General features: G+C 42.4%; 1 protein-coding gene across 1 annotated transcript in view; it reads left to right on the forward strand.

Moving 5' to 3' along the window:
* PPP1R14C (protein phosphatase 1 regulatory inhibitor subunit 14C) overlaps positions 1 to 12,409 on the forward strand; it is an 83,639-nt gene extending 71,230 nt beyond the window's left edge. Inside the window, exon 4 of the mRNA XM_040627957.1 lies at positions 10,822 to 12,409. Coding sequence (XP_040483891.1) covers positions 10,822 to 10,896 — 75 coding nt within the window. The 3' untranslated portion in view covers positions 10,897 to 12,409. The remainder of the gene's footprint in view (positions 1 to 10,821) is intronic.
* Positions 12,410 to 13,157: the final 748 nt, after the last annotated feature.

Below are 13,157 nucleotides of genomic sequence, written 5' to 3' on the forward strand. Positions count from 1 at the left end.
GGTCAAACACTTGAAACAACCTACATGTCCATCAGCAGGTGAATGGTCTGACCACTCAGTAGCTGTGTGACCTTGGGCAAACCTCTAAACCTCTCTGAGCCCATGTTACAAGACAGTTACAATGATTAAATGAGACAGTACATGAAAATGCCCAGAGTGCTTGTCACATAAAGGGTGCCTACTAAGTATGAGTTGTGTCTGAACCCCAGACAGGATTTCAGTGCCCGTGAGAGCATGGCTCTATGCCAAAAAAAAAATAGAATTGTACATGGGGGGGGGGGGAGAGAATCGTCCCCAGATGAGTTAATGGATGAAAAGGTGAATGCAGAGCATTCTCCGAGACAAAAATAGTACCCAGGACTGAGGTCGGGGATAGGGGTGCAAGTCATTTAGAAAGGTGTTTGTTTGTTTATTTATTTTAAATATTTTTATTTATTTGACAGAGAGAGAGCATAAGCAGGGGGAGCTGGAGAGGGAGAAGCAGGCTCCCCCTGAGCAGGGAGCCTGATGTGGGGCTCGACCCCAGGACCCCAGGCTCATGACCTGAGCCAAAGGCAGATGCTTAACTGACTGAGACACCCAGGCACCCCAATGTTTATTTATTTTTTTAAAAAGATTTTATTTATTTGACAGAGAACGCACAAGTTGGGGGGCAGGGGGAGAGGGAGAAGCAGACTCCCTGCTGAGCAGGGAGCCTGAGGCAGGACTTGATCCCAGGATCCTGAGATCATGATCTGAGCAGAAGGCAGATGCTTAACCTGCTGAGCCACCCAGGTGCCCCACAAGGGGTTTATTAAGAGGCAAGTTTTCCCCTTGTTTTGAGGGAGAATAGTTAGGTGGAGGGAAGGGTGAGGATTTCGCCTGCAGTGTGATGGGGACCCTGGTCAAAGACTCGGAGGAGTCAGAGGAGGAGAAGGAAGAGCTAAAGGAGGTAGGAGGTGGCATGTTTGTGTGTGCGTGTGCCTGAGTGTGCGTGCGTGTGCCTGAGTGTGCATGTGTGTGCCTCTCTGAGTGTGCGTGTGTGTGTGGAAGAGGGAGCTAGGTGGCTGGGAAATGGCACTGAAGGCATGTTTTCCAGTCCATTTCGAACACCTCATGATGTGAAGAGCGAATGCTCTCTTGCAGCCTTTCGAGATGGGTCGAGTGGTGGCAGTGGCTCTGCGGCGGGGGGAGCAGGCCGCGGCCTCGACCTCAGGGAGGACAGTCAAAGGCAGGAATCTTGGAGGAAGGTTCTGTGGGACCTGAGACCCCAGCCCAGGCAGGATGAGAGAGGCTTAGCATGGCTTTTCTCAGCAATTACAGCCTTGTTGCCTGAAGCTGGGGACCCGACAGCCACAGAGGGAGAAACATGAGCGTGGCTGAGGTCACCGATGGTTTCTTCCCGGAAACACTGGGGTTGCTCACAGCCTGGTGTTACCCCCTGACTGGCCTCTTCCAGCGATTAGTTCGCTAACTTGTTAAATACACCAACCTTGGGGGTACGTTTTATTACCATCGCTCTCCGTTTATGGTGAGGAAAGGCATAGAGAACATAATTAGCCCTTCAGTGGGGCACAAGGATTCGAACCCAGTCCCCTGGTTCCCGAGTCCGTCCCTTAACCACGTGGCTACACTGCTTCCTGCTGTGTGTGCAGAGGGCGACTCCCTCCACATAGGAATGAACCCATCTGAGATCTTTCTAGGCATTTATTTCAAAGGGCCCTCTTAGGTTTGTAACCCAAGGTCTTTATCTTCTGTCTCTTCATACAATTCGCGGTCCTGGGGACACAGGGCCCCCATCTTATTAAAGGCCGCTGTGGACCATGCTATCCCATTTCCCCCACCCCCTGGAAGCCCTCAGTTTGTTTCCTAGAGTCCATAGTGTCTCATGGTTCATTCCCCCCCACGTATTGCATGGAGCACCGGGTGTTATACGCAAGTAATGAATCATGGAACATTACATCAAAAACTAGGGATGTACTGTATGGTGACTAACATAATATAGTAAAAAATATTATTATAAAAACATAATAAAAAATAAAAGCCACTGTGTGAAGTGGTCTGTCCAGCCGCCGTTCGGGGCCCTCCCCGGCTGAGCACAGCCTGGCCCTCGGCAGCCCACAGGAACATCATAGCTGGGGGGTGTCTCTCAGAGTTGCAGACTGGGATCTCGGGGAACATGAGGAAGAGCATTTGGACCAAACTGCTGAGATGGCCTAACAAAATAGACGCCAGTTGTCTTGAAATGTTGGGTCAGGGCAGTGTCCGCTTGCCTGTTTAAAATTCTGGCTGTTTGTGGAAATACTGTTTCAAACCTTAGGAAAGTGGAATGGCCAGATCTTTTACCCTCATAGAGAGATGTTCAGCTAATAAAAGGGGTACCTTTAAGGAGTGAGGGGGAGGGAGAAGGGAAGGAGGGAGAGGAAGCTGGGCTGTCACTCCAGAGCAGTGGTTCTGGATTCTAGATTACTTGTATTGACAAAGCTTCTCATCTTTCACAGTCTCTTGGAATTATGACCTTCTTTTAGCCTGTCATGCACTGGGAGAGCAGAGTGTGAGAGGCAGGAATGATCCCAGGCCTGGGCTGGTCAGGGGCGGTGTGCACTGTCCATCCGCCCATGGGGCACTCTTGTACACAGTTAACACTGTGGCTTGTGTCTTACATCAACAGAGCCTATTTCTCTGTCTTCCTTCCCTGCCGGCCTGGGAGCCCCTGTCAGGCAGGGCCTCTCCCTTCCTCTGCATCCCAGCAAGTAGGGTAGAGTCTGCCACACGGTGGGGGCTTGGTGCCTATTTATTGAGCTCAACTTGCTTCAGGAGACCTGGATTCAAATACTTGCTTTGTGACCTTGGACAATGACTTATAATGAACTAGAACATCCATTTTTCGCATCTGTAAAAAGGAGAGGATAAAACTACATTAGATTAAATATGGTAATATGTATAAGTAGGCTACACAGAGAAGGCCTAAATGTTCATTCCCTTTGTTTTCTTTAGGTTGAGCATGACCAGAGCCAGATCCTAATACAGAACCCACAGGAAGTCTGCCTCCATCCTCACCCATTCTTTTAGCTGGGGATTAAAAGGTCAAAAAAGAGTCATGAATGACCTTTTTTTGAGTATCACAAAAGATCACGTCCTTTGTGGTTAAGGAATCATTTCCTTGTGTAAATGTTGTATCTGGGGGGAACCACTTTGTTCATCCCTTCTTCTGGCATGTTCTGTATGTGCACAAGTCACATGGCAGGAGGCTGTATAAGTGCAGTGGTAAAGGTCTGCTTGAAGTTAGCCTGTATCTTTATAAATGCACACAGAACGCTCACCAAGATAGACATATTCTGGGCCACAAAGAAAGTCTCAAATTTTAAAAGATTCAAGTCATACAAAGTACGTTCTTTGAATAACGGAATTAAGTTAGAAATCGGTAACAGAAAGATGTCTGGAAAATCCCCAAATATTTGGAAACTAAATGACACATTCCTAAATAACTCCTGGGCCAAGGAAGAAATCAAATGTGAAATTAGGAACTATTTTGAAATGAATGAAGTGAAAACCCATTATATCAAAATTCATGAGATGCAGCCAAAGCAGTGCTTAGAGGTGAATGTGTAACACTAAATATCTATATTGGGAAATAGGTTTCTAATAAATGGCTTTAGAATCCACCTTAGGAACTAGGAAAAGAAGAACAAATTAAAATTAGAGTAAGGTGAAGAAAGGAAGTAATGAAGGTGAAAGCAGAAATCAGTGAAATATAAAACGGAAAATTAGTAAAGAAAATCAGTGAAACAAGAGCTCATTCTCTGAAAATAACAGTACAATTGATAAGTGCCTAGTCCAAGTGGAAATAAAGACAGGAGACAAATTACCAATATCAGGAATGAGAGAGGTGACATCATTACAGATTCTACAGATGTTATGAACCTCATGGCAATAAATTCAATAACTTCTATGAAATAGACAAACGCCTTGAAAGACACATCCTTCCAATACAAACAAAACAAAACAAAACAAAAAACTCCAGACCCAGATGGCTTCACAGGGGAATTTTTACCAGATATTTAAGGAAGAAATGGTATATACCAACTCTGTACAAACTCTTCCAGAAACTTGAAAAGGAAGGAATACTTTCCAACTCATCCTACGATGCCAGCACTACTATGATACTAAAACCAGACAAAGACATAAAAAAAAAAAAAAGAAAGAAATGTAGACCACTATTCCACATGAGCATAGCTGCAAAATTTCTAAAGAAAATTTTGTCAAATTGAATGTAACAGTGTGTGTGTGTGTGTGTGTATGTATGTATGTGTATATATATATATATATATAAATATATAAATATCAAAAGTCAATCAGTGTAAGTCATTGTGTTAAGAAACTAGGTGGAAGGGGCGCCTGGGTGGCACAGCGGTTAAGCGTCTGCCTTCGGCTCAGGGCGTGGTCCCGGTGTTCTGGGTTCGAGCCCCACATCAGGCTCCTCTGCTATGAGCCTGCTTCTTCCTCTCCCACTCCCCCTGCTTGTGTTCCCTCTCTCACTGGCTGTCTCTATCTCTGTTAAATAAATAAATAAAATCTTAAAAAAAAACAAAAAACAAAACAAAACAAAAAAAAGAAACTAGGTGGAAAGAGCCCTTTCTATAATTATGTCAGTTGATGCAGAAAAAGCATTTGGCAAAATCCAATCTCTCTATTCCTGGTTAAAAATTCTCAGCCAACTAGGAATAGAAGGGAAATTTCTAAACTCTAGAAAGAACATCTGCAGAAGGTAAATGTCTACAAAAAGCTGCTAGAACTAACAAGTGAGTTCAGCAAGCTTGCAGGATATGAAGTAAATATATGAAAATCTATGGCTGGCAACAACTGGACACTGGAATAAAAATATACCACTTATAATAACAGCAACAATATTAAACACCGAGGAATCAATCTGATGAAAGATGTGCAATGTCTGTACACGGAGGTCTAGAAAACGTTGCTGAGAACATTCACTGTTTTTTCCACAAATTGATTTATAGATTCAATGCAGTCTCAGCCAAAACCCCAGCAGGTTTTGGGTTGTTTTGTTTTGGTTTTTTTTGTAGAAATTTACAAGTTGATTCTAGAGTTCTTAAGGAAACTTAAAGGACCTGCAGTAGCCAAAACAATGTATTTTTTAAAATGTTCAACAAAGGCGGCAGACTAACATTACCTGATTTTAGGACTTGTAAACCTATATTTGGAAGATAGTGTGGTGTTGCCGTAGAGACAAACGAATAGATCAGGAATTCCCCCATTCCAATCTTGGGTATTTACCCAAAAGAAATGGAAGCATGTTCCATACAAGGAGTTTTATATGAATATTTTCAGCAACTTTGTTTATAATAGCCCCATACTGAAAACAACCCAAATTTCCATCAACAGGTGCACGTATAAACAAACCGTGGTACTCTGATACAACAAAATGCTACCCAGCAATACAAAAGAGATGAGCTATTAATAAATCCAACAATGTGGCTGAATCTCAAAATAATTATGTTGAATGAAAGAAACCAAAAAAGTTGAAGAGTATATCGTATTTTGGTTCCATTTGTATAAAACTCTAGAAAATGCAAATTAATCTAATAGTGACAGTGTTTTCCCGGGAATGAGAGGCATGGGGAGGAGAGGAGGATTGCCAAGGGGCATGAAGATACTTCTGGAGGAAATGAATGTGTCCATTATGTTGACTGCACAGACGGTGTGCTTGAGGTGGTTGGGTGCCTTAAATATGTGCAGTTTACGGCATGTCAGTTATACCTGAAAAAGCTGTTTACCAAAAAAAGTCACTGAGAACCTTTTAGTGGTGGGAGTTTCCATCCCAGACATTCTACTAAAACTTCTCCCAACCGGGACACAATGGCCTCTTTCTTACCAACTCGATGGTTTTGAATTTGTCTTAACTTACTTAACCTCTCATTGGCACTTGGCTTGATTGAGCACCTCTTCTTTCTAGAAATGTGTTCTTTTCTTGACTTCTTACCAGCACACTCTCTTGGGTTTTTCCCCCCTTCTCATTGGTTTCTCCTTTTCAGTCTCCTTTGCTGGCCCCAGTGCTTCTCCCAGACCTTGCTTGCTAGGGGGCCTCTGGCCGTGGTCTTCAGCCTTCTTCTCCTCTCTATTTACACTTTCCTCCAAGCTTATCTCAACGAGCCCTGCGATTCAAAGCGTTGCCACCTGCGCTGTCCAATAGAATTTTCTGAAATGATGGAAATATTCTGTAGCCCCGGTGTCTACTATGGTGGCCACTAGCCTCATGTGGCTACTGACTATTTGAAATGTGACTAGTGTCAATAAGGAGCTGAATTTCAAATTGTATTTATTTTAATTAATTTACAGTTAAGTAGTCACACTATGTCATTTATATTATAGAATATAAACTGTGGGTTGCTGGAGCGGAGGGGGGTGGGAGGGATGGGGTGGCTGGGTGATGGACGTGTGTGTTGTGGTGAGCGCTGTGTATTGTGTAAGACTGATGAATCACAGACCTATACCCCTGAAATAAATAATACATTATATGGGAATAATAAAAATAAACAAAAAATTTTAAAAAAAGAATATAGAAATATGTATTGCATATAAATATACTGTGACTATGTATTTATATTTGTATATTTATATTTCTACTACTTGTGTCTGTGGTTGGGGCTACAGTATCTCTTAGCCTTGGTCTACATCATTGTATTTACAGACTGTGGGTGGTAACCCATGAGCTGGCCTTGACCTTTATTTTTTTTCAAAGTGAAATATCAAGGGGTATCACATATAGTAAGAGTTATATCTTCTCAAGAAACTTTAGTTTCAGTCTCATCTCTCTGTGGACTAGGTCGCTAAAACTATGTACAGATCACATGTAGTTTTTTAGGAGTTTTTTTTTTTTTTAAGATTTTATTTATTTATTTGACAGAGATAGAGACAGCCAGTGAGAGAGGGAACACAAGCAGGGGCAGTGGGAGAGGAAGAAGCAGGCTCATAGCAGAGGAGCCTGATGTGGGGCTCGATCCCAGAACACCGGGATCACGCCCTGAGCCGAAGGCAGACGCCCAACACCTGCACCACCCAGGCGCCCCGAAGGAGTTTCGTTTTTTAGTTGAAAGCCGCTGATTTAGGTGCTAGTGATGCCATGAGCCAAGACACCAAGTCATGTTCAACTGTCTTCCTGAGATCTCCTCAGTCTGTAAACCTGTTTTGTTTCCCCCTCTGGTTTTTCCTCATCTCAGCATAATGGTGACCTTAATCCCCCTTTTCCCTGTCCCCTCTCACTGTTTTACTGGAGGCCCCATTCAGTCTAGCAGCACAGTCTAGTGGCTCTGCCCCTGAAATGGATCCTACTTAATTTCCATTTTGATTTCCATCACCTTCAAGGCCGGTCACCATAGATCCCTGCAACGGCCTCGAACTGGCCTCTCTTTCATTCTTGTCTTTCTTATTTATTTATTTATTTATTTATTTATTTATTTATTTATTTTTTATTATAATAATATTTTTTATTATATTATGTTAGTCACCATACATTACATCCCTGGTTTTTGATGTAAAGTTCCATGATTCATTAGTTGCGTATAACACCCAGTGCACCATGCAATACGTGCCCTCCTTACTACCCATCACCACCACCATTCTTGTCTTTCTACAACCCGTTCTTCACACGGCAGTCAAAGGGGGCTTTGAAAAGCCGAAATCAGACAGTGTTGCTTCCCTCCTTGAAAGCCTCCAGTGGCTTTCCATTGCATCAAGAATATTGTCTCAGCGCCTTCCCGCATCCAGCCAGGCCCTGGCAAGCTGACCCTAGCACCCTCAGCATGGCTTCTGCCCCACTTGTCTTGGCCTTTCTGTGCCAGGAACACCCATTTCCTTGCTTGTTTCTCTGCAGGGCCTTTGCACATGTGCTGTGACCCAGACCCCCAGACTTTCTCTGAGCTGGCCTCTCTTTGTTAATGCAGGTCTCACATTAGATGTCATTGCCTCAAAGGGGCAGCCTTTCTCTGACTCAATTAGTATCCGCAACCCAAGTCTCAGTGATCTGTTTTGGAAGTAAATGAGCTATATTGTTATTTGCGTAGAGAATTTTTGAGTAATAGGAACAAAAGCCATCAAAGTAATTTTGATTGGAGATTCTTGAATCTTCTCTGAGAATCATCTGTAATCATTAAAATCCTTCTGTGCAAGCTTCTATATGGGGAATAAGTATTGGTCTTTCCATTTTTTGTAACTTAGCGGAGTACCTCATTATGCAAATTTAATGAACACTTTAAAATATGTGTAATACAGTATATTAACTTATAGACATAAACTAGTTAATATAACATTTTAAGAGTTTCATTGATGTTAATTTATTATAAATACGTTATTTATTGAACTTTTTAATCACTGAGATTAATGTACATCATGATTGATTTTTTGAGATAATTTGAATTTTATTTAAATTACCAAATTACTTTGGTCTTGAAGAAAAAAGGTCTGTAGTTTAGGGTATATTATTCCTTAGGATATTTAATCTTTATTTTTGTATAATGATTTTTATGAAAAATATAGAGATAATGCAGAAGAATTACTAGTTATTAACAAGATAAGTGATAGGATTTGTGATTCTGACCTTTGCTTAAAAAAAAAAAAGAGACCTACACTCAAATGCTGAAACTTTCTACAGGAGTCATTTGAGTAGTAGGTTCCAAAAACAATGAAACTGAAACTGTATGTTTCACATTATATTGTCAAAACCACATAGAAAGAGGAAAAATAGGAAATGCATTTAACTTTACAAAATGAAAATGGAATATAGGTGAAAATTTGGCATTATTTTATTCTAGAAAATTCTTTAAATTAGATTAAATAGTGTTCAGAAAGTTAAAACAGGGCCTCATTTTATTTCATATGTGTTCCATTCTGCCCAAGGTCAGAAATGGTGGTGATGAAAACGATTTTGTGCTCTGATGCCTTTCTGGATAAGCTCTCCAAAGAGAATAATCAAAAACTGCAGATTTTTGCACAGAGATGTTAATTGTGGCATCATTTCTTGATTCTGAAAAGTCCGGAACCAACCACATATCCAATAATGGAGGAATTAAACAGATTGTAGAATGTCCGTATAATAAAGGATTGTATAACCATTGAAGTTAATTTTGGGGAATGCTATTAATGTTGTGGGAGAAAACTTCTGGCTAAGTTGAAGAAAAGGACATATTTATACGGTGTGATCTTAATTAGGTAAAAAACCATTTTCATAGGAGAAAATACATTAGTGGTTCATTCTGAGGGGTAATTGTTGTTGGCTTGTATTTTCTATGTTGTCTAGAAAAAGTACATATTACTTTATGATAGCAAAAACATTACAAAAAAATTTGGGTGGCTAACAAAATACTAGATGTTTTAGCTTATTGTGTTTTAGAGCTGGAGAGTAGTTGTGGGGATCACTTGGCCTGGGAGCTTGTGACCAAGCGCTGTGATTGGCAGGGGAGACTGAGAGTGGTTTCTCAGAAGGCCAAATGGAGAGGAAGATTTCTTAGTGTTGTTGTTCTCAGTAAATTCCTCATATACCCACCAACTGCCACTTGCTGATCAGAAAGTCTGGCTGTCCACTTTGTGACAAATATAAAAGAGGAAAAAGTAGTTATTATCTAATAAATGTGACTGTTTTGGTAGCCAAATAATTTAAAACAGAAGGCAACAATAAAAGATTCCTGATGATATAACATGGGGACTATTCTAGATTGTTCTTTAGTCGTTGGGTGTTCATCTATGACTAGGACATGGAATCATTTTAGTGGATCTCCCTCTGCATTACCCTTTATTTATTTATTTTTAAAGATTTTATTTATTTATTTGACAGAGAGGGAAACAGCGAGAGAGGGAACACAAGCAGGGGGAGTGAGAGAGGGAGAAGTAGGCTTCCCGACGAGCAGGGAGCCCAATGCAGGGCTCGATCCCAAGACCCTGGGATCACGACCCGAGACGAAGATAGACACTTAATGACTGAGCCACCCAGGTGCCCCTCTGCATTACCTTTTAAATGAAATTAGAATAGAAAATAGAGGGTGAGTCTATATGTTAAGTATTCATCCTTTCGATTTTTATTTCGGATATGCGTTTGAATATATAGAATTGTAAATGTAAAATGTGTTTGGCTTTTTAAAAAACTGATTTGCAGTCAAAAAAGGTCAAAAGACTCTTTTGAGATCTAGATCAGTGGCTCTCAGAATGATCCTGGAGCCAGCAGCACGTGTCACCTGGGAACGTCAGAGGCGCACATTCTCGGGCCCCACCCCAGAACTGCTGAATCAGAAATTCCTGGGCCCAGCACGCTGTGGTTTCGTAAGTTCCCCTGGTGATTTTGATGAGGACTTACAGTTGAGAACCACTGGTCAAGTCTTGCTGTTCCAGGCGTGGTCCAGAGACTAACATGGGCATCACCTCGTGGCCAGTTAGAAATGCAGAATTTCTGGCCCCAACCTGGGCCTGTTAAATCAGAATCTACACGATCCCTGGGTGACTTGGATGCTCATATTAAAGGTTTCTTAAAGGTTGAGAAGGCTGATCTAAACGACATGTGCCTTCAGAGGCCATGTAGATAATGGCAGTGAGTGAAGGCAGCCTGTGTTTCTCCCCCAAAGACAGCAGCCGTGAGACCTATTGATTGTGATGTGAGGTTTAAGCACGCTTCACTTGTTTACAAATGTCCTCTGTTGAAGCCGCTGGGGTTGACACCTCCAGCCAAACTCATCAACTCAAGTTAACTGCAATTGACCTTAACGACTTCAAGCAGATTTTAATCCCCAAGTTTACTAGAGTGAGCCGGTCATATTAACTTCTTCTGATCTCTTCTAGGAATTTATCCAGGAGCTGCTCTCTCGGATAAGAGGCATGAGGAAACTGAGCCCTCCGCAGAAGAAGACCGTATAATTCTGGCACAGGGTGGAACGCTCCCAGAGACGAAGAAGGGTCCTGGGATTTGGGCTTCATGAAGACATTTATTAAAGCATAGTTGCCCTTAGGAGAAACTTTTTTTGGGGGGGGGTGTCTATTAGACATTTATTTGAGAGTGTTCCTTTTTTGTTTTGAAAGGTTTTGTTAGTGTAATATTTTAATAGCAAGAACATCACGACTCTGGTTTCAGCCCAACCAGGGGTTATCAAACCAGGCAGACACGCAGGAATGGGCTGATCCAGCCAGCATTTTCTTTGAGAAATCGCAGGTTTAGGACCGAACTATACAGGGATGATGGTTTTCTTACAACTAGTTTGGTGATACTTTTTCTTGAGTTGTACAATTGTCTCAGATGTCAAATTTCTCGTACTTGTATATATCTACACACGACTAAGTTAAAATGTAGACGTGAGTTTTATTTCACATCGATGGAAGAAACTTGTGGTTGTCCTTGAACTGGAGGTCACAGCACATGGATTTTCAAGAGGCCACTAGATATTCTTCATGTGACTGCTGCTGACCTACAGCGTTCACTTTATGCACCAAAGTGAAAAAATTCAGTGTATCCGTTTTCTTAACGAGCTACGCCACAGAAAGTTGAGTTGGTCAAGGGCTTAATTCATGGACTTGATATTATTTCATTAATTGGGATGCTTTGCCAGGTCATGTACTTCTTGCCTCGTTCATGGTATTTTAAAGTTTTATGAACCCTTCATTTGAAGAACTATTCAGAAGTCGAGACATGCCCATGCCGAGTGGTGTTTTGCAGCGGAGAAAGGAAGCACTGTGTAGCAATTAACTCTCTGCTTTCAACCAAATACTGTGTCTTCTTCTCTTTCCATGAAAGCAGGTCATCAGGAAGTTAGCAAATCATGTATCTTCCTCCTTAGAAGTAGATCTGGTCCCCCCGGGCCTGGGCAGCGTCAGACCCGAGCGGGTGAACTGAGGGTTGGACACGGTAGAGGTGAGAAAGCCTCACCTGCTGTCAGGAAAGTTGCTACAGGAGCACTGGCTGCTTTGGAAGGGTGATGGGATTGCATTTCTGGCCCCTCTCAATGGCATGTGCTGAGGATTCTGGCTCCTGGCCCCAAGTACGCACCCCGGTCTCCTTGCTTGGAGCTAGATGTGGGGCGCCTGCCCCGTGCCTCCCGGTGATCTATCAGCTCCTTGGAGAAGGATCAAAATTCAGTCAGATGTGGGCTGGGTCAAAGGTCAGAGTTGAAGCTCTTCCTTTCCCCCAAGGTGGCCTCCACCGCCTCCCACGGAAACCCCACCCTCTGTAAGGCGTCTCTAAATGGCCCTGTCAGGGGACAGGGGTCAGTCGTTTTATATCAAGGGTGCTCTGAACATATTTTATTTTTTAAAAGAACTATGTTTGTGAATTTTATGTATACTGGCAAGCTTTTGAAAATGTATTTAATTTTGTAATGTTTACCAATGATTTATTTACAAGCTATTTACTCAAATAAATGGAGCTGGTTACAACTCTGCTTACACCTTTGCATTGCAAGACATGTTCAAAGGATAACTTTACTTTGGGAGATGCTCCGCAGACAGGGGGACCGAGCCCCTATATCTAGCTTTTCATTCCCAGGTATTTTCAGGCATTTGATCCTCGTTCTCTCCTGAGGAGAGCAGAGTTGCTGGGACACATTCCTGTGTTGGAAAGGAAACTGAGAATGAGCTCTGTGTATTTGGTCCCGCCTGGCTTCTAGTCCAACCCTCTCTTGGGCCTTGTGCTTTGCATTTAATTAAAACTCCCTTTTACCCATCTGATAGATTCTCGACAAAATTTCAAATTAATCAGATATTCCAGTTATGTGAGACTGCCATGCACCCTATAAACACACACAAATACTGAATTTGCAGGATTTCCGTTAGGCCTGATCAGCCCAGGTTATGGGGTGATGAAGCAAGAGGCCCTTTGATCCTACCACATAACACGCTCTCTTCCTTCCCTCGCCAAGGGCCTGGCATCACCTGACTCCCCCTGAGCGGGACCTCCTCCTTGACTCCACATCTCTGCCCTCAAACACCAGGCTCTTCCTCCTCTGCTAATGCCTCTCATACCTATCCCTTGTTAAATCTTGCCTTGATATCTGCAGCTGTCTTGGGATTGGCTTCCCCACGTCCAGTCTTGCCTACCTCTGATCCGTTCTCCACCCAGTATCCAGAATAATCTTTCTGAAAGAGAGCTGGGATCACTCCACCCCCTACTTAAAACCCAAACTCCTCTG

The sequence above is a fragment of the Ursus maritimus genome, unplaced genomic scaffold, assembly GCF_017311325.1.
Source record: "Ursus maritimus isolate PB19 unplaced genomic scaffold, ASM1731132v1 scaffold_13, whole genome shotgun sequence".
NCBI classification, from domain to species: Eukaryota; Metazoa; Chordata; class Mammalia; order Carnivora; family Ursidae; genus Ursus; species Ursus maritimus.